The sequence below is a fragment of the Perna viridis genome, chromosome 14 (assembly GCF_037379345.1).
Source record: "Perna viridis isolate PV_CMFRI_1.1 ecotype Kerala chromosome 14, ASM3737934v1, whole genome shotgun sequence".
Taxonomy (NCBI): domain Eukaryota; kingdom Metazoa; phylum Mollusca; class Bivalvia; order Mytilida; family Mytilidae; genus Perna; species Perna viridis.
Genome location: NC_142458.1, coordinates 18077182 through 18100433, shown reverse-complemented (window position 1 = coordinate 18100433; position 23252 = coordinate 18077182). Strand labels below are relative to the sequence as shown.

The 23252-nt window shown below is 34.4% G+C and overlaps 2 protein-coding genes across 2 annotated transcripts; one reads left to right on the top strand and one right to left on the bottom strand.

Moving 5' to 3' along the window:
• Nucleotides 1-1643: 1643 nt before the first annotated feature.
• LOC148598477 (neo-calmodulin-like) lies at nucleotides 1644-9675 on the bottom strand. Its single transcript, XM_088561214.1, has 5 exons — nucleotides 9525-9675; nucleotides 6605-6748; nucleotides 4654-4712; nucleotides 3456-3651; nucleotides 1644-2160 (listed from the first exon to the last, which is right to left on the bottom strand). The coding sequence occupies exons 1-5, from the start codon at nucleotides 9580-9582 to the stop codon at nucleotides 2129-2131; spliced, it is 489 nt and encodes a 162-aa protein (XP_088417340.1). The 5' UTR covers nucleotides 9583-9675; the 3' UTR covers nucleotides 1644-2128.
• Nucleotides 9676-13025: 3350 nt separating this feature from the next.
• LOC148598476 (uncharacterized) lies at nucleotides 13026-21231 on the top strand. The gene is made up of 3 exons (XM_088561790.1): nucleotides 13026-13592; nucleotides 17121-17208; nucleotides 17574-21231. The coding sequence occupies exons 1-3, from the start codon at nucleotides 13263-13265 to the stop codon at nucleotides 17831-17833; spliced, it is 678 nt and encodes a 225-aa protein (XP_088417916.1). The 5' UTR covers nucleotides 13026-13262; the 3' UTR covers nucleotides 17834-21231.
• Nucleotides 21232-23252: the final 2021 nt, after the last annotated feature.

Below are 23252 nucleotides of genomic sequence, written 5' to 3'. Positions count from 1 at the left end.
GAACAATTATTTCTTACAAACTGCAAAGAGACACTTTTTTAAAGGGATGCCGCTTTCTTAAAATTGTTTAGGAAAATATGGTACAGTTAATACATAAACATCTTGCGAATACTGCACTCCTTTAAAATACATACATTCATAAAATGACAAAACAAGTTTTTCACCCTATTATACACGTACTGAATGTTGTAGTCTTATTGTGTATCAAGATATTGACAAAACAAAATACATGGGCTAAAAATAACACATTTTGGAAAAACCACTCATCGAAAATACCACGTGACATGTATTACATCAAAAAGTAGTACTTGTCTATCGTCTTGTTTGTTTTATCCTAAACATGAATAACACATTACTCATGTGACTAAGAAAAACAAATGTAAATGTAATCAGTTGACTTTAATTGACTTTCATAATTTTAACGTTTCTCGGAATTAAGAATCAAGTGACTTTTTTCGGGGATTTCCAATCTAAAAATTGTTTTTCGAATGGTATAAAAGATTGGGACAAGCCTGTAGACAAATATTACAGACAGACGTCACTAGCCTACTACAATGAAGCTCCATCAGCAAGTTATAGTGCTTGTTTTTGCATTTGCGGTAGTTGGTGATTTTTGTTCACTCATCAATTCAGTGCGGACAGGGAATGAATTGGTGCAGCATAGTGCAGGACTTATTCTACCAGGAGCCAACGCTTGGGTGGGGGCAGCAGCTCGGGCAATAGGAAGGGCACTATCAAAATCGAGATCAAGATCAAAAAGTGGCAGTAAAAAAGGAGCATCGGAACATACAAAGAACAAACGTCCAAGTACTAAAGGAAAGCACGAGAAAGGACAGGGCAGAAGACAGAAGGACCAAGACAGAGCAAGAGGGAAAAAGCAAAAAGGAGGAAAAGATGGCAGTAAGAAAAGAGGAGGAAAACGAGGACGTCGTTAATGTTCTGAATTGTGTTGTTATAAATGATCTGTTTGTTTGTTACTAAAAAATGCTTAAGAATTACACATTTTATATACGTGATCGATGAAAACCAAAAGAGCTTTGGAATGACAGTTAGGAAAATACAAAAATATCAACTCATTATATATAAATGTGAATAGTTACAATTGTCTATTTATGACAGTATATATATAAAGGTAACGTTTTAGCTGCACTATTTGTCTTTTGTATAATTTTCATTTAAATTATTATAAGCATATCTGTTTTATGTATAGTGTTCAAATATGTATCAAATTGAATTCTTTTATAAGTCCTTTATTTCATATTAAAAACTTTAATCAGAATGAGAGGTTAGATTTGGATATATTTTTGACTCAGCATCCCTAGCGTCATTTAAGACCTTAACATCGACTTCGACGACAGTAGTTTATCAGTACAAAACAATTGTGACAAACAAGAAAAATTATAACCCTTCCATATGCAGTAATTTTTCAGCTGCCTATAATGCAACCTGGTTTAACCCATAATTACATCGGAAATCCCTCTATCATGACTGGGTCATTGCGGTTGTTCCCAACTTCCTGTTTGTTTCATATTTACATTTTTTTGTTATATGGACTTTGTTTCTTTTGACTTTTTCTGTACCACAGTCGCCAAGAACTCCTCAGATTGATCTTATGGTTATAGGTTTTGCATGAACAATAACAATAAGTTTTTTTTCTTTAATTATATAATATTCAATTTCATGATACATGAAAATTCTAATGCATTAAAAAAAATCAAGTTAATTCTCATTATCTAATTTTGAATTATGACGGTCCGGATATGCGCCCATTACACATGTACAGTCATGTATGTACAGTTGACCATAAGTTAAAAAAGATCACCGACTTCAATGTATTATACAGAAACCCAAAACTGTAGAACTCTATATACATCTGTGGAAGTGATTGGTTTATCTTGAGTTGATCATATGTCTTTCAACGTAAATTTCTTTCACCAAATGTAAACAGATACGATACAGATTGCTACTCAGACGTCTGGTGATCTTACTGACAATAATGGTATGAAAGTTACGTGTAATTATCAAAATATGGAATGACTTGACGTTACCATGGAACATAGCCTTTATATGTATGATAATGTAAAGGAGTTTCTCGCGATTTCCTCGTCCGGAAAATGCTATGTGTCGACTATCGTTGATTTGCAGCAACTCTGGCAAATTCTGAAACAGAAAAATAACCCAAATAAATAACTGTACAATTGAAACCTCGTGACACGTCTGGCCCCTGGGAGTTATTTCTTCATAACTCAGACAGGAAAAACGTAATCAAATGAAAGACCAAAAAATGGAGAAGAATTGAAACTGGTTGATTAATTAATCAATTGATTAATCAGAGGTAAATATTCTGCCAATTTTAAAGCGTTTTAGCTTTTATTTATACGTACTTATCATGCAAGGATGGGTGGACAATGTTATATTATAATGACGTAGAAAGAGCCAAGGAAGAGCAATTTCTTCATTTGCAAAAATGCTTTTGATAACTATGATATATGCATGTTCACACACAGGGCGATACTTACGACAAAAGAAAATTCGACGAATAAGAATCATAGTCACTCCTTGAACATCATATACTGTAATACTAATCATTAATTGCATCATCGAGTCAAAACTTACATTGTATAGAGATCACAAAAAGGTTTTCATTAAGTGTAAACACACCTTTAAATAAGCTCTAAAAGGCCCCAACAACGAAGCTAATAAAAGTCCCTCTCAATTTTATATTACACAGGCAATCTATATGTACATGCATATAATGATTCTGTCTGATAATACCCCTTCTAATCGACCATTCAAGCAATTCACAACTCTTACAAATATATCGTTGATAAAACGATATGCTAAGGAGAAATGCGTCTTTTTTCCATAAACCAATTTAAAGAAAATGGAAAAGGCAACACTTCACCTTTTCCACTGTAGCATGTATCACGATTTTGATTTTCCTCAATTGTATAAACAATTAGTTATACACCATCTATTTTGTGTTGAATGCGGCTAGCCTCTGACCAAGCCTATATGGAAAACCTTACGTAATTATACCCTTATACACTAACTAGTCCAACGTTATATTGGCCTACGCCAAGATGGATTTTAACCACAATATTACATATTGATACATACAACAATGGAAAAAGTTATTATTGTTACTAGGTGAGACTAACTTCCATGAACACAAAGAGCGAAATAAAAAAATCTTTGCATTTTCTGAAAAATTGACAAATTTACCAAATAAAAGATGCATTACTACATATCGTTTGCAAAAGGTCATGCTGTCTGTCGCTTGCCAGTGCATCGCGATGATCAGGAAACACGCAGTCGTTGATTTGCAAATGATATTGCTAATGAACCTTACATGTACTTGCTTTAAGAAGACGTGTAAATTTGTTACTGGCACACGACTCCGTAAGGCAATAGGGACAAGGTCCAAAGACTCATTTGTAGTAACACACATATACCTTCAAAACTTATGACACCATCTCCGTTTAAATCAGCCTCCTTCATCATATCACTAGCGTCTTTATCAGCCGTATCAACCCCAAGAGATTGTAGAACCAGAACCAGTTCATCCATGGTAATCTCACCGTTTTTGTCTAAATCAAAACTATCAAAGGCTTTTCTTAATACTTCGTCCTCGTGGTCTATTAGGTATATCTGTAAAAGTTAAAAAATGAAGAAGGCGTAATCTGTATGAGGACAAAGTCATTTAGCTAAAGAGGTCTTATCGATAGCATCAGTTGGGGACGTCTGAAGTTTAAGTAGACTTGGGACAACTATTCAATAGGACCGAGTTGTCATGTTTTTATGTATTCAACTAACGTATTTTGAACTGGGAACACACTGTCATGCAGAGGACCGAAAAATCTGTATGAGAAATTGGTGATTTTTAGCAACCCTGTAGTTAGTTTTAGGCAGTGTAACCTGTAAGTCTTAGAGGACAAAGTTGACTATTTGATACTTTAACGCCCTTCACAATTTAACATTAATTTACTTCATAATTTGATTAAAAAAAAACAATAAGATGTGAGCTCTGACTGACATTCTGTTTATGTTAAAGATACGAAACTACGAAAGATCCTGACTCTGCATTTCAAGTTAACTTCCTGTCATACTTAAATCGGGCTCTGAGATTTCTAGGGTCTAAGCTCCTTTATACTAATTACCGTTATTCGTAATCCGTCCTCTATAAAGTTATACATTTTTTATATATTCATTTCGTACCGAAGAACTTCATCTATCAACCCAAGGCTTGGAATTGATAAAAGTAGAAAAAAAAACATTGACAACATTAAAGAAATTGACAAAAAGCACGACAGAAATTATGCACCTCGGACTCTATTCTAAGCAGGGGTAATTTGTCATTTGCATTAGCGGAAGGGGTATATGCGCAATTCGCTTATCAATTGAAATAATGTAGTCCAATTATAAGAAATGTTGCCATTAATATACACTTCGTTATTGTCTAATTAATTGCATTTTCTGTCTGCATAATTTCTTTTTGGCATATGATGTTCATTTTGAAACGTAAACTTAAAATGGCAATGCCAACTATTTTGTGATTCCAACCAAAGACCAAAGTCAGAGTAGAGCACATCGGTTTGGAATTGACGAAAAATTGTTTTTAATACATTCCTTATTTTTTTACATTATACCTACCGGTTTCGTGTTTTTACTCATGATGATTTCAAATTCCTTGTAGTCAATAAACCCATCTCCTGAAAATGTCAAAGCGTTACTTCAACGATGAATGAGATTTTGTATTTTAAAATATACTAGGCTTCTTGTATATGACTGAGAGGACATGATGGACGATTAACAAGAGCACTGTACCCTTAATCACGAAGAGTGATTCCACGGCGGGTGTGGTCACCAGCAAGTGAACATTTCAATTTTTTCAAAAATTATCGTAGTAAGGTTAATAATTTTCACAAAAAATGGCTTCAATCTTTCACTATTATTTCCGATCATCAGACAACTGTATACACAAGTAAGTTCCTTAGACACACCTGTACGATACAGTAAATCATGTCTAAACTTAATTCCTATCCGATTGGAAAATTTGTTTAGTTTAAACGTTCGGTTTACACGAGTTAAAATTGCTTATATATTTAGATGAAGGATCTGTCATGCCATTTTGCTTTATTCGTTCAAGTTATGTGTTCATATATCTGCCAACGGAATTCAGATTCATAAAGAAGGTAAACAATTATATATGTGCATGTAAAATGTTAAGTAGCACTCCAGCTAAGAATCATGCAAAATGTGATTCATGGGTAAAAAGCATATATATTTTTATTTTGGATAATTTGTTTGAAATGTCATAGTAAACAGAAAATAATATGTGGTTTTTCATATAACCCGTGCTCTTAGGAGATAAAAATTATATAGAATGCACTGTAGATTTCAAAATTAAGGGAGATAACTCTGTAAATGACGCTCAAATACAATAGAATCTACTGGATTTTCAAGGTGATTATCTCCTAAGAGCAGGCAGATTTAAATGAATAATTACTCATTTCATAGTATAGACCCATAAAACAACTTAATTACAAAAATAAAAATATGTAGCCTTTTTTGGGGTGTATCACATTTTTCATGATTTTGCATGATTCTTACAAAGACAGATACTTAAAATCTTAGTTTGAAAATTAATACAAGTCGAGACTAATGTATATCCGACTAAACAAAGGATTATTTTATTGTTGAATGGTGTTCCGAAATGTTAAAAAAATGTTTGTATACCTCAATCATTTCCTTACCATTTCCGTTAAATGGTGTCGTGAAATTCAATTTAAATAAACAAAACGCCCCGTGCAGGTCTGGATGTAAAAAGAATAGGCCTGCAGCAACGCTAAGCTTGTTGTAAAAGGCGACTATAAATAGTGCTCAGAATCCTAGCCGGGGTCTAGGGCGCTCTGCCAACAGAGCAACTGGGGTGTGTGCCCCAGGTGGTGGAATGGGGTACCCCTGGTGTGTTACATGCTGGGGTTGGCAGGCTACAATATGGAAAACCTGATCGCAAACCATAGTGGTGCACCGTGTTGGGAAAGATGCCACGTTCTTCGCATGTTAAAGAACCCTACTGTGGTATTCTCCCGCAGTAGGAATCATATGGCTCCGCCACAGGGGCTAAATTGCCCAACCATACCACCTCTCCCTATTTCCAGTGGCAATCAAAATTTGTCGACCCCATTATCCTTGTGTCCCATCCCATTTTTCATTTCATCTTCATTTCATGTTCATTTTATCATCCACTTCATGTTCATCGCCTGAATATAGCTGAAATATTGCTGCTCAGGCGTTAAACCCCAACAAACAAACAATAAATAAACAAAACGACTATAAATGTCACAACCGCACCTAGTCCGAATTTCCCCTGACTTTGCAGTCCTCTTTTTATTTGGAAAGGAAGAAGGTTGTGGGGTCAGAGTTAATTCGGACTATACCGTATCTTACTTTTACTTTATTCGCGGTATATATTTGGCATTTCAGTGAGGAAAACCATCGCATGCCTACACTTATTTTATCTTCACAATGTCCGAATATATACAAAATATTATATATGGCCTAACTGACATAGTTGAGTTTAGTACTTGGTCATACAAACCATTTTTGTCAACCTCTTTAATCATCTTTCTGGCTTGTTTTTCTGTCATTTGCATCCCCAGCATATTAGATGCCCGTCTGAGTTCTGTCCAGGACAGTCGGTTGTCATGGTTAATATCAATCTTCTTAAAAGCCTTGCGACATTCTGTAAAATAGAAATATTCTAAGTACACTTATCCTTCCAGACAGTTTGTACATGGTGCAGAAAACCCACAGAACGTTGCTTTTTGATCTACATACGCCCTACTTGTCCGAGATATTTTTACGAAACTACAGTCCGTAGGGATCTGAATTTTTACATTACATTACATTCACATCACTCTTCAATCAACAAAAATGAAATAAAAAAAGACAATTCTTACAAAGTGTCATTTACAATCTATATTATTTTTAAGTCTCTAACATTGTGTTAGTACTTAATATTCGCATACGATTTGCATAAGTATGTAGCTATACGCCACAAAATACTGCAAATCCTCGCCGTGTTTATCACCATAGCGTCATAGTTCTAGATTCATACGAGAAAAAAATGTACCTCTTAAGTATCATACACGTGTTTTACGTGTGTTTCTTGCTTGAACGGAAAGTTTACATGAAATGATCAGTTAGCGCCTGTGGTTTAATGTCTAATAAGGCTGCTACATAAATGTGTGGTGCTCTGCACTCATATAACAGCGTTCAAACTGCTTCAACCTTCATCTCATGAAAAGCTTATCAAAGCAGATGTCGGAAAGCACACACGATTAATGATATAGTTATTCTGAACAATAAATGAAGCCATGATTTTGTCGCAATAACTATCAGTGTACATTGATTGTGTGAAATACTGAAGAATTTTTCGGACTGACCTACACGCACTTGATGTGTTCACGGATTCATGAAATGCATGCAGATATTTCTGAGTATGACGTATATTAAAGTAAACAATAATAGACTAATCCTATGTAGAAATGCCGAAGATTAATAGATTTTCAAAACGACAGGTATAGATATTCAACAATGATATCTTTTAATTCCACGTCAGATCCGTGTGATATGTTCCGTATGACAATATTCAAAGCAGATGGGCAGATGTTAAATATGATCTATTTGGTTAACCGAGCCTTTTATTTGGTACTAACATAGTCAGGATAGAATATCATAACCACGACCTTGTATCTATTGACCATCAACGATGGCGGAAAAACTAATGACATGTACGAAGATTGTATCAATTCAGCATTAAAGTCATCGGGAAACCGGGGTTTAGAAAAAAAAAACACAAACCCCCAAAATGAGTGCAAGCGGAATATATGACAACCGTCACCACCCTCCACCCTATAGTCCAACCAAAAATAAAAAACTCAGACAAATTTCTACATCTCCTTAATATTTAAATTACATGTATGTTTCGACAGCTGTATTGATGAAAGAATAATCCTAAACCCTGCTCCCAAAAACCCAAAAAACGACCAAAAGTCGTAAAAATGCAATGATATCCCCTGACTATTGTCAGACAAAAACACCCTACCTGCATGTCTGTGATAAGTAAAACTCTGATTGTCTTCAATCGGCAAAACCAAACTATCGGACTCCCTGCATGTCTAACTATAATGAGGCGAAACCATCCTACATGTCTACGATACAACGAGTCGAAACCACCCCACATGTCTACGATACAACGGGTCGAAACCACCCTCTTTGCATATTATCACCCTGCATGTCTATGAATCTAACAATCGCACTTCTTTCCCACTCACCATATTTGGTCAAAACTCTCTTTTAGGGACTCCTTTATTGCAATATCTTACTGCTTTGGATGTACTTGAAACTCGTCAATCCTAGCTGCAAAACGTAGCTCTAACTATTTTTTGTATTTTTTTAAAGTATAGATCGCAAAATAAAAAAAAAGATCAAAAGCTACGATTCCGCAGCTACGTCAATCCAGACGAAGATCAAGTCAGGTCAAGTCAAGTAAACTTTATTTAGAGTCGATATTTCAAATAAGAACATAAGCTCTTTGGAGCTTTTAAAATCGACATCTGCACGCCTCATTAGTAGCGATGTTTGGATCATTGATTATCATTCTTAGTGAACATTATACATGAAGTATTCACTTTCGATTTCCTCATTACTGCCCAAGAAGACACTGCAGTCACTTCTCAATAGATGAATATTTACTGTTTTTATGAAAACTATATGTAATTGGATATAGTTTGTTGGTTTATGAATAACTTTCTTTTTGAACAGTAATATACGTTTGGCCCAGAATAAGATTTGATCAAACTCAAAGTGACCCTCTTTTTTACCCCTACATCTACATCACAACCAAGCCTTCCTGTGGGTGAACGACATTTAAGATTGACCGGACGTCAGTAAAATGCTTGTATCTTGCACACTTTTGGTCCCTCATTCATATATTAATATTATTGGATTTTTTTTACTTCATAAACGGTTAAAGTTACAATCCCGAAATTCAACCCGAGAATTTCTTTCGTGGGCATAATATCATAGCGATCTATAGCTTGATACTCAGTTGTGTGGATACATTACCAGAGAGATCTTGAACCTCATTTTTTATTCGGACACAAAAAAAGGTCTTATATACGAGCGACGACAGGAACGGCGACAGCATGATTATTTTTCAATATACAAATGCAAGAAAAGTTCATTTACTTTTTTTTTCTAAAGATAAACTAGTAATAAAAATTGGATGCAAAATCATCCCAATGTATATTTTAATACAAAAAAGCTGAGGAGGAGTGCCAGCCTTTGGTTCTTCAGAAAAAAAGGGGGTGCTGGGGTATTATTTGCTTTTTTTTGGCAATTTTGCATACTTGTATAAAAATGACAAATCTTCCAATAAAAGGGGGTGCTAACGCCCTGCACCTCCCCTCTGGATCCGCTACTGAAAAGAAATCGTGAAAAAACATGGACATTACCTTCTTTTTCTTTAGCAGTTAGCTCTCTATAGTACTTCTTGTGTACTCCAATCTCCATATCTAATTTACAAAAACACACACAGGACGTATGTAGACAATAATCTAATGCGAACACAAACAAAATTAAACTTTTATAGAAATAAATGCCAAAATTAGACCAACATTAATGAATAGTTCAATTAAAATTTGATTACTGAGTAATTAAAAGTATTAAATTACAGAATTGAACAGTCGGGGTCTTTTAAAAATCCTAAATCATATTTGACGCCGGCGTTGAAGCAAAACATTATCCGAAGTTTAATAGCGATTAATTTGGTGTTTTTGATACATGTCTTATAAAATCTGTTAATTTTAATGCAATTTTTAGACAAAATGGTGCCACTGACGAAAATCCGACAAGTTGAAACTTTTAAATATAGTTACCATTACATACTGACCCCGTTCTAGATACCGTGTATAACTAAAGCATTGTTTTTCTTCACCCCCCCCCTTATGTTCGAAAATCTTATGTATTTTTTTATATGTTTTTTTTTAATTATCTATCATGTTTGTTTGTCATTTACTATAATAAACTCCCAATTTATACAAATATTTTTTTATTTAACACAACTTGGACATAAATGATTGCAATTCAGCAAAGAGGCTTCAAAATTTAAGTTACTGCTTCATGTGCATGAGTTATGTAACCAACTGACACGACGTTAGCTTCTCTTTATCTGAAAGTTGGCATTTTACTCTTTCAACAATAATGTAAATATATATATAACTCCTAGATTATTAAGCCCCGTGCGGGTCTGGGTGTCAAAAGAATAGGCCCGCAGCAGCGATAAGCTTATCATAAAAGACGACTAAATAGTGCTCAGAACACTGGGCGGGGCCTGAGGTGCTCTGCCCACATAGCAACTGGGTTGTGTGCCCCAGGTGGTGGAATGGGGTACCCCTGGCATGCTCATTACATGCTTGTTCGTCAGCCCGGTGTCTACTGGCTATTCCAACAGTTTAAAATTTCATATTCTGGCTATTTTAACGGTCTTTCAACAATTATCAAAGCAGCGAAGGTGCTGGAACTCGGAAGTCGCTTGGCGTGCAACCTGCAAGATACAAATGTAGGTTCCTGATGTTTATTTTTTAAGCAATGTGCTAGAGTGCCGGTCGTGACATGGACTAAGGTTTGAGAATGTTTCGGTGTTGAACCCATATTTCTCTTGCAACCTGCAGCAAAACAAAACAAAGCTGTACACAAATATCGTGAAAGTAAGATTATTGCATTTGTTTACGTTCTTGAGACCTTTAACTTGAAAAAAAGGCGGCTGGTGATGTTGATTGTGACGCTTCTTGATAAAATGATTTTGATTATAATACCATTCACGGGGCAAAGTTAAAATCCAACATCACACAAAGAGAGATACATGTAACTCCAATTAAATTGTATTGGCTTTTATTTTCGTTGAAATTACTATGCAGCCAAGCGCAAAAAATAGTTTGGCGTCTCGACTTACCAGTTCGACAATATTTAGCTGAAAAAATAAAACTTAAAATGTTTGAAACATCATTCATTTGGGATATCGGTGAAATATTTAAAGTTGAAAAGAGAATCACGCATCAATTTGAAGAAAGCATTTCCGTCCGTGAAGTTATCAGCCGGAAGGAAGCCCTTTTGTCATTCTTATACTTACAATACTCGAAGCCACTGACTTGACTTCCAAGTAATAATGTGTTGTTATAATAATTATAACCCCTAATTAGATTTACAGGTAAAAGTGCATGAAAAAAATTACTTTATGTTGGAATTAAAAGTAGATTTCTGGAGATGTCAAAAATAATGATGAAAATCTGACATTATTTTTAGATGTAAACATTTTTTGTGAAATGTTTCGAAAAAAAAAAGTTTGGAAGGAGTGTACAAAAGGAACATGCAATAAAGATTATGAGATAGTTTAATCCAATTCCATTCAGTGGTATAAGAGAGGTATCAGATAACAGCTATGTCCCCCATGTCCACATATTCAGAAGACAATGTCCATGTTTTGCTATGTGAAACTCCCATATTGATTCGGGTCAAAATCTAAAATAGGAGCTGCACAATGGGAACATGTAAAGTAAATAATGATTCTGTGAAAGTTTCATTTAATTCCATTCCGTGGTGTAGGAGGAGTGACGGATATGAGATGAGTCTCCTCTGTACAGGAATTAGAATAGTAGACTGACCACCCTCAAGAGAAAGAATCATGATAAGACCAGTGTAGTAGAGTACGCAGATGCAGCTTCACATCTAGTACACGTTGAGTAAGATGTTTTGAATTTGACTTTAAAATTTGCTGAATATTAATACATGTACGATGGTTTTTGCTTTTCAACACAATACGAGCTGTTTTTAATGAAGTGCATTATGTGCTGTGTTCAATTGATAGACATGCATATTAATAAATTATACATTTAAAACAATTGTGATTGTTTTCTTCAAAAATAGAGAATCATCTGTATTTTCCTCATAACACTTAAAATTGTTGTTTCAGTATAAACAAAGTTAATCCTTTGTTTACACGAGAATTCTGGCTACTCCAACATCATTTTTTTACCATTTTACCTGCAAAATCCAAAATGTTGGATTAGCCAGAATAAACCTTCAGGCCATAAGACGGAAAATCTGACAGCAAACCATAGTGGTGCACCGTATTAGGAAAATTAACTGCCCGATCTTATCCACCCTCCCTATTTCCGGTGGCAATCGAAATCCGTCGACTCTCTTGTCCTTGTGTCTTGTCCCATTTCATGTTTATCGCCTGAATATACCTGAAATATTGCTGCTCGGGCGTTAAACCCCAACAATCTATCAATCAATCATAGAATATAAATTCAGCCCAACCTGCGAGACTCGCAAGAGTTATAACTAGGACAATTAGTAAAGACCCTCCCCGCCCCACCCCTTCCCCGCACAGCACAAACATCACAATTTATAATGTCATAGTACGAACACTTCTAATGAAAGAATGGTGGAGAAAATTATTTATATGCAGAGATGAATACAAAGATATCCAAAAGGGATTCCGAGTCTTTAAAACAAATATGTATCATATCTCTGGTGAACATTAAAAAGAAAATAAATTTTGAAAAGTTTCTATTTCATTAAGAGAAGGGCAAGTCATTTCCATATCCCTAACCATTTAACTCTGTGAAACGAGTCACTCATCTTCTGAATGAAGCTGAATTGCCGGACGTATAGTACCCTACAAAGCACCGAACTCATAACATCACAAGAGATGCAGAATGTATTTAACCTTGAAGTTCCAATTATAAAAAAACATAAATTTTCCATTTTTTAAAATCATTTCAAAGGACAAACAGTATATGTTTACACTTGGTCACACAAGCGACAAACATTCTTTTTACATAGAATGTTCAAAAAATTAAGATATTTATTGTGATTTAAATGATTAATAGCATAGATAATATGTTTTATCTAACAAAATCCCCAGGGAATCATTCTGTATAGGTCGAAAATAGAATACCTGAATTTGTGATGTTCTTTTACCATTAAAAACATGATTGAGTTTTGAATAATTGAATAATTGGTATTTCCAGAAGACTAATTGCATACTGTGTGTTTTTTCTTTCTTTCTTTTTTTTTTTTATTTGTTTGATCAGAACAGCAATTATCAACCAGGAAACCTCGGTTTTCGCGAAAAACTCCATGGTTCTGTTCGTTATTACTTTGTACTGATACTGTGACAGAGTAACATGCCTGGAAGCACTGCATTAAGTTTGTGTCATCTTTTAAACCTAGCAGTAAACATTTTCGTCGCGGAGAGTCAAGAATGTGGTGGAGGACAGTACATCATCAGGCCAACGAGCGAGGGGCAACGGTTGGATGGTTCAGTCTTTATGTCTGTTAATATGTGTGGGTACAACGCCTGTTTTGACGAATGTATTCGGCGACCACTTTGCAAATCATATAACTATAAGAAAGACGAGTTCTTGTGCGAGTTGAATTCTGAAACAGCGACCAATGAGGCAGATCTCTTAGTGAATACTAAATTTGTTTTTACTTCAGTAGACGGAATGAGAAAGGTAAAGTTCTCATTTCATTTTATTTTTCTGAATAATAAACAATATACTCACTTGAAATTCAGGTCCAGATATTGTTATAACTATTATATAAGGCACCATGCACAGTTAGAACAGAGGGCGGATCCAGCGACTTTGGAAGGGAGTTTAAGGCTCTTATTTGATCTTTTTGCCCAAAATTTGCACGAAAGTAATAAAATTGTCGACAAAAAGGGGGTCCTAACCCCCGATACCCTCTTTGATCCCCCATTGAGACATTTTCTTCCCTAATGGCATGTTATTCTTCTAGAACAAATCATGGGCTCCCAGGAGCCTGAATCGCTCACCTGGTTATTGTTTTGCCTTGCAAGGGTAATAACTGTAACAAGGAGTTGTCCGACAATTTTGGCACAAAAAGAGAATTTGGTATAGGACTTGTCATAAGGATCATTTCATCAATTGTAAGTTTATTTCTATCTTTTATAGTTTTTACGATATTAGCTGAAAACTGTAAAACGTTATGTTTCACTTTTAAAAGGCAAAGACTCTAACAAGGAGTCGTGCGATAACTTTGCAGACCAATGCAGACTTTTGTGGGCCTTATACATGCAATAAGGATCATTTCAGCAAGTGGAAGAACTTGGTTAAACTCAATGCTTGTGGAGATATATGAGAGAAACTTCTGACTAATCCCCTTTGTTCTATTTATAATAACAGCGGCCATGTTTTTCGGCGGATCAGAAATCCCTACATCAGATCTATGCAGAATACCTGAAGAAATAATCATACCAAGTTTGGTTCTAATTTGTCTGGTTGTTTCAGAGGAGAAGATTTTTGAAAGAAATAACTTTAAAAAAAGAGCAAAAAAAAGTCGAAAAGAGCAATAACTTCATCATACTGAACAATTTTATTTAGTCAGAATTTGGCTAAACCTATAATGATTTTGAAGATATATATGAACAACTTCTGTCTGACCCCTATATTATATTTTTAGTAACGCCGCGACCAGTTTTTCGACGGATAAAATATCCCCGCATCAGTTCTAAGAAACACTCATACTAAGTTTTGTTCTGACTGATATAGTAGTTTCAGAGGAGAAGATTTGAAAAATTGTTAACGACGACGATGATGGACGCCAAGTGATAGCAAGAGCTCACCTGGCCCTTTGGGTCAGGTGCGCTAAAAAGTTTTAAACGAGATCCAAGTGTACAAATTTAACTTACTATATTGTTAATCGATATTTGTTCACCACCCATGGAGTCTGATTCGAATGATTTCCCCATTTTGTTCCAATGGTTGTTCTTTGGGGCAATACGCTTTAGAAATGATTTAAGCGCATGGAAAATCGAGTGGAGACAAAAAAAATGTTACTTTTAAAATATAAATCGGACTTTTGATGATAACAACATAACTACTGCACAGCCAAAAGTGTCTTACAGAATAATATGGTTATCATATGAAGCAGTAATATGTTTCACAATTATCGCATGATAATGGTAATGTGACTTATGTTTTTTTTCACAAACATGTGATTATCATGTTTTCAAGCCAAAATTTACATATGAGAATCTTTGTACTGTCATATGTAAATTATAATATGATAATCATATGATAATATTAATACCATTTGATTATCACATGAATGTACTGAATATCATTTTGTTACCATATGAATGAATGAATTGAATACCATTTAAGTATCATTTGCATGAATTGAGTAATTTTGCTTATCATATGAATGAGTTGAACAACACATGGTTAAATATCATATGTGGCACATTTAGCAGTGTAGTTTGTAAATTGAAGTTAGCTTCACAAGTCATTTTATGAACATTGACCAAGGTTTATTGAGAAAAAAAAACATGGACCTATAAAGTTTTAGATGGGTTGTAAACAAATTATTAAAAAGTCATCAATAGATTAGAATGATGTGTAATGTATCATGTATGGCGCTGTCAAATCAGGATGACCACGATCAATTAATAAATTGATATTGAGTTAACCATGGGTCAATCAATATGAAATCTAAACTACAGAAAAGAAAAACAAATGAAATCAGGCTTAATTTTCAGATTATGTAATAGTGTCTCAAAAATGCAATATCCGACTGAAGAAGGCTGATTAAGTGGACTGTTTATGAATCAAATTTTTCACAAATTCTTTCCCTGTTTTGCTCGACATTTTACTCTATTTAAGCTCCCTAACCTGAAATCCCAGATCTACCCCTATTAACATGCATGTATCGCCTTCTGCATGTCTCAAACTGGTACTCAAACATTATGCATAATATCTACTACCACAAAGCACAATAAACAGTTGTTTATACCATTGATCATTAACTCTTCATCGGTGATGTAATCAAGATTGAAATACAGTAGTCCGTGATATTTTGCGATTTAGACCCAGCTGAACATGAACTTGTGGTAGACGCATGGGCTAAACAAATATTTACAGACTCGAAATCAGAAAATGATATTTAAAATTCTCATTCAGTATGAAGTGGTTAAAAATATAACTGACAGGGGCTTGTCTCTCCCAATTTAGCAATTTTATGTTATATAAATTTGATTTTTTTTAAATCACGACGTATGCACTCTCTCGAAGCTATAGGTTTTTATAAACAAACACGTGACTAAAAGAGCATTTGGTATGTTTAAGTAAATATTTTATTATGTAAGCACAGTTTGCTATAGTATGTACATATTTCTTCCCTAATAACAGCAGCCGTGTAGATAGGGCTAGCGTGTAAGTCTTGTCATATGCGAGAATAGGTACATTGTACCAACTCCCAATTTAAAGGTTGTTTATAGAGTACAAACAACAATATTATCAACGAAAACTGCTTATGCAAAGATTCGATGACAAATACATGGTGCTTATATCTATTTAAATACACTATCATAGATATAATAGTACATACGTGTATATGTAACACAAAGAAAGAAAAATCTATATATAATTAGCTATGCACAGTACTGAGTGCTCTAAGTACAAATCTGTCTTCTGTTTTTAATGCTTTCAAAAGTAAAAACTAATCAAAATGACCCACAACCCCTTACGGGCATTACATTCTCTGACCTGGTTTCAATCCGTGGCTAGTACAAACGAAGATAGTATACAAAATTTGTGGCAGAGGTGGGATCAGAAAAACGGAAACATGCACGGGCATGATCACAAATATGGTGATGATGGAAAACGTGTGTTCATGAGTGGTCCAAGAGACTGCGTTCACGACGATGTATTTCACATTTGAAAATTAAGGTAGAACAGGTGAATTTTTGTGGGACAATAAGGAATAGGTACTACTATGTGGAACAATCAGGAATTTTAACTGATGGTAATTTAGAAATTGTTTTGATTGTAATTTTGATGTCACGACCATTCCAAGGATCTGATCTTGTATTACTGAAAGTAAAAATATTTGTTCGTCAGTTACGGTTGGAGTTGGGAAACATTTTTTTTCTTTCTCTCTCTATTTCTGTTTAAAAGTTATCAAGACAATCGTTAAGTTTCTAACAGAAAATGGTTAACTTCGAAGTAATCTTTTTTCAGACGATGTATGATCCTTGTCGTTACGTCACCGGATGTGATCCAGGTATGGTCTGTGTTAAAAACGATTCAAGGATCTGTATACCTGATGGTGAGCGGCTTTTAAAATTCTTATTAAGTTATTAAGCGAACAAATTGATAATTACTCAAAATAATTACCAATACATATTCAAACAATATTGAAAATTGTTAATCTCCAATAAGATAACGTACATGATGGGCGAAAAAATTACACCAGTCCTGACAATGGATACATTATAATAATTGATTCAGTCTTTAGTTGGTAAAAACAGTTTTCTCTTATACTGGCATGGGTGGGGTGGGATATTTTTATCTTTGATAGTACCATATATTGTAGTACTTTTAAGTTGTTGCCTGAGAAAAAAAGTCATTTCCAAAATTTCCCAAATGTTTAAAATTGTCGCTGCCTAAATAAAATAAAATACTTTTTTTCAGAGCAAAACCCGTACCAAGCTCCTGCAACCACTACGGCTTCCAAAACTACTTACAATGACGCGAACGTTTCGGTTACAAATGACCCGGTAGCAATTACAATGGAAGTGACCTCGCCTGAAGACAATAGTACCTTGAAAACTAATCAAGCGGCAGAACCAGTGTCTACTGCTGTTTCACTAGTTGAACCGAAGGTATCAATATCAAGCCACACAGAACCTACGTCGACAGATGACCTCTCTACCACTACAGAATTTTTTTAAATATGAAATGACTTTAAATGTTTAAACAATTTTTAGAGTCTGTTTAGAGTCTTTACTGAAAAAAAATGACGTTATGCGTAGCCATTTTGTAAGTTATCGAAGAGTTTCTATTACGAGTGATTTGATTGGATTTTGGATCCGAGTTAGATTTAAGTAAGTCACTAGATGGCGCTGGACGATACCCGCTAAATATGAATGAGTAATGTCAGGGGTTTGAGGGAGCGAGGGTGGACTTGGGAGGGTGCAATGGGGCTTAAACTATGTGGTCTTTCATTCAAGCAGGTCACGGTAAACTAACTGTAGAGAAAATCTTGTACAAGTATGAGCAAGTCTTTATACGACTATATTCTGAGGTCGTACATGTATAATGTCATGATGATATTTTTGTCGTCGGCGTCGTCGTCATCGTTATCGTCATCATTTCTTTCTTTTTGGTTTCCGTGCGATAACTTTTCTGAAATATCACTGTATTGTTACTTGCTGGTAGAGGAAGCGGGGTCAGTGGCCCCTCTCGTTCTACAAAAGGGGTAATATATATGTTTATTAAAAATTAATGCAGAAGGTTTATTCTCATTCAATACTGACTTTTTTTTTCTAAATTGTTCCTTACATTGTACAAACAAATATTTTGGGAATACATAACAGATTTAAAATATCAATTTGCATTTTGATTCTATAGGGGACGAAAGTGGGGCCATACCATAAAAGTTAACTTTTTAGATTTTGGTCCAATTTCGAAAAGAAAAAAAATGAAAATTCCAGTCAGATTTCAGATATCGCTTACGGTTCTTGTGTCATAAGGGGCCAAAAGGGCTACACTCCGAAAAATCAACTTTTTTATTTCTGGTTCAATTTAGAATTCCTTCTGGAAGTCCATATTTGAATTTCATAATATTACCATACTAATATTTTCCATGCATGTTTTAAATTTCATTTTGGTTTATTTATTTTATTTTAATTTTGAATTTCATACTCTTTACAAATTCCATATTTGAATTTTGCAATCACTTTTTACTCGGAAGTCACGAAAAGGAAATCAGATATCACACCATTGCTAAAATCTCTTCATTGGCTCCCTGTCTCTTACCGTTGTCAATTCAAGTTGTTGCTGTACGTTTTCAAAGCTCTTACAGGCAAAGCTCCGTCTTATATTCAAGAACTGATTAAAATCTATAGACCGTCGAGATCGTTGAGATCGGGATCTAAATCTTTGTTAGAAACACCAACTACCCGAACAAAGTCATACGGTGGAAGACGATTTGATAGATCTGCTGCCTTTCATTGGAATGCTTTGCCAAATGATATGCGGGACACTACAGTGAGTGTGGATATTTTTAAGTAGCTGTCTTTGTAAGAATCATGCAAAATTTGAAAAATGTGATACACCCTAAAAAGGCTACATATTTTTTTTATTTTTGTAATTAAGTTGTTTTATGGGTCTATACTATGAAATGTGTAATTATTCATTCAAATCTGCCTGCTCTTAGGAGATAATTAACACTGAAATTCTAATAGATTCTATTGTATTTGAGTGTCATTTACAGAGTTATCTGCCTTAATTTTGAAATCTACAGTGTATTTTATATAATTTTTATTTCCTAAGAACATGGGTTATATGGAAAACCGAATGTTAATTTCTGTTTACTATGACATTTCAAATAAAATATAAAAAATAAAAATATGTAGGCTTTTCACCCATGAATCACATTTTGCATGATTCTTAGCTGGAGTACTTCTTAAAAAGAGACTAAAAACCCATCTTTTTAAGCAAGCATTTATGTGATAACTTGTATTAATCTGTTTTTTATGTATTATTTCTTTCATGATATTACCATACTTGAATGTTTTCCATGCATGTTTTACATTTCATTTTGGTTATTTATTTTATTTTAATTTTGAATTTCACACTCTTTACAAATTCAATTCTAATCAATTAGTTTTTTCCATTTTGTCTCTAATTTTAGATTAAAAAAAAAAAATTGTCTACACTTTTATCATCTTTTGTCGCTTCAGTTCATTTTTGTTTCATCAAAGTAGGTATCATTGTGTTACTTGATATTCATTCAATTTTATATTGTCGTGTTATTTTTATTTTTGTAATTTGATGTATTTATATCTATTTTTTATATATGCATGTTATGTACAGCGCTTTGAGTATATGTATTATAGATATAGCGCTTTAAAAGAGATGTAATAATGATAATAACTTCTGAGTCTTAATACCATCTGATGTCAATCAAAACGACTTCTGGTTGATAACCGCCTTAAAGGTACATTCACCGCGAAAGAGATCAGGCGGATGAATATTCGAATGAATCAAATTGATTATTTCGTATAAATACATTGCCCGTTTTTACAGGATACGATTGAAATTACATTTACATTATACATGATCATTGTCAACGAAAAATTCAAATACTTATATAGAAGTTTATATTTTATTAATGCATATATGGATTTCAAGTGATAGGCTACGTTTAAAACTAAAACTAGGTTTTAAGATTACACATTGAGAAACAAAATAAAAACGAAATGAAACGAAACAAAAAAAAAAGTTAAATTGAAATTTGAATCATCTGTATTATGTGGATGTGTAGTGCTACTATTGGTGAAAGCGCTTATCCTGTTGTAAATAATTAATCTTTTTGGAACAAGAGAAACAGCGGATTATAAAGTTTTTAAAATACCTATAAATTCTCATAACTACCGAAGTTCAACGCCATCGGCGCTTTAATTAGATATTTTTATCGTTTTTTTTAATAGCGACAAGTGGTCAAAAGGACTAAAACTGTCATTTTATGAAAAACTGGTTATATATATATATTTTCATTTGATTTTGATGGCTGAAAGCAGGTAGAACTTTTCACTTAAATTGAATTTCAAAATATTGTACATATAGTACCCAAAGAAGGTGTTGTGTCCGCAACAAACTGTACGTACCTATGTTAAAGTTTTTTTTTAAACTAATATTGTGTTCACACCTGCTCCAAGTTCAACTTGCAGCGGTCACATCATGCTGCGCTCGACGAAGTTTTTTCATAAACTGCTTACCTTTACTGAAAAAATGCTATAACAATTATCCAACTATTTTATATTAGTTAACGTGGGGAAAACAAGATGGCTTCCTTACTGCAGATCTCGGAAATAAATCAAGCGTTTGAAATGCATTCTAATTTCAAAAGGCCTGTCTGCAGCAGCTTGTAAGAGAATGAATGAACTTCCGCCGCTGCTTGGAACTTGGTAGTCAAATTTAAATTAGATGTTTTCATGTCCGATTTCAAACTACGGGACTACTGTACATTATTCTACAGCTGCGAAAGAGGCTGTTTCAGACTGTCATTTGTTCACTTTAGCCTAATATTTGCATGTAAGCTAATAAAAAGATTATACAGATTGTCTTTTGGACTTTGGACTACACCTAACACAAACGTGTACTCAGAAAAGGTTTATACAGTGAAACCTGTCTTAACGGAGCCCTGAATTAACCGAAAACCTGCTAAACAAGGCAAGTTTTGAAGTCCCATTGTGTCAGTTTAAATGTATTTTGAATCTGGATAAATCGTACACCTGTCCACACCGACCGAGTTCTACAATCCGAAGTTAAGGGGTTCGGTTTACAGAGGTTTTACTGCGTAAGTATAGATAAAGTGAGCGTTAAAATTATGGAATTCGCATATATCAACGCATTGGTAATTTTACCGAACCATGTTTACTTTTTAATATTGCAAATTAAACCAAACGATTGAAATAGAAACAAATAAGTAAAATAGAAGCACATTTAATCAAATGTTAAGTGATCATTTTTTAATTCACGACAATGCATCAAAATCAAAGTACAACGTAAACTTGTCAATGGAAACCCGTCTAATACCAATTGGTAGCATACTGTTAACCAAATATCTGGGATTAAAGGGGTGGAATCTAGTTTTCCACCGCTGATAAAGGGGGATAATGTTATATTTGACGATCTCGACAAGGTAAATGAGTTTAATAATTATTTTGCATCTCAAGCCAGGGTCGATAACTCCAATAAGAATCTTCCAGATTTTCCGTGCAACGCCGAGAGTATGTTTGATAGTATTATACTCAATGAAAATGAAATTGAGGATGTGGTGTCAGTTTTAAACTCGTCGGAGGCTTCAGGTCCAGACCTTATCAGTCCAAGATTACTGAAAGAGGGTGCCACTGTTTTAAAGTATCCATTATGCCAACTTTTTAATCTATCCCTACATATTGGCATCTATCCTTCTAGTTGGAAAAGAGCGACTGTTACTCCCGTCTACAAAAGTAAGGCTCCAAACGAGGTAGAAAACTATCGCCCTATATCCCTGCTTATTTCTGTCTCTAAGTGCATGGAGCGATGTGTATATAAACATGTCCGTAATTATTTGCTTGTTAATAGTTTATTGGCAAAACATCAGTCTGGATTTTCTAAGGGGGACTCGGCAATTAATCAACCTATAGATATATCAAATAACTTTGGGAAAGCTTTGGATAGTGGAAAAGAAATTAGGGTAGTATTCTGTGATATCAGAAAGGCCTTCGATAGGGTTTGGCACAAGGGTCTTCTCTTTAAACTTATGCATCTGGGAATTTCGGGTAAACTACTGGATTGGTTCAAAAGCTATCTTTCAGGGAGGATCCATGGGGTTTTAAACGGTTCATACTCAGAGTGGCAACCAGTAGAAGCTGGGGTTCCGCAGGGATCTATACTTGGACCCTTGTTATTTCTTATTTTCATTAATGATATTATTACAGAAATTAATTCTGTCATTAAGCTTTTTGCGGATGATACTACCTTATATATGGTGGTTGACAACCCAAATGAATCCGGTACTATTCTGAATGGGGATATTGAGAAAATAAACAAATGGGCATCTACATGGTTGGTTACATTTAATCCACATACAACAGAATCACTTGTTGTATCTAGAAAACTGAATAAACCTGATCATCCTCCACTCGTTATGGCTAATCAACAGATAAAAAATATTTCTAGTCACAAACACCTCGGTGTCATTTTCTCAAGTGATGATCTATGGAACAGTCATATAGATTATGTCGTTGCTAAAGCCTATAAGAGAATGAATATTTTGAAAAAAATAAAGTTTTTGCTTAATCGGTTTACACTAGAAAAAAATTATATCTCTTTTATACGCCCCATCCTAGAGTATGCGGATGTAATTTGGGATACAAAAAATTTAGGTCAGATAGATAAAGTTGAAAATATACAACTCGAAGCAGCCAGGATAGTTACAGGTGGGACCAAATTGACCTCACACCAAATCTGTACACCGAAACTCAGTGGGAAAAACTGACGGACAGACGGAAAACCAGAGACTGTTGTTATTCCATAAGATGTTAAATGGGAAAACACCGCAATATCTGACAGATCTAATACCAGATACTGTTGGAGTTC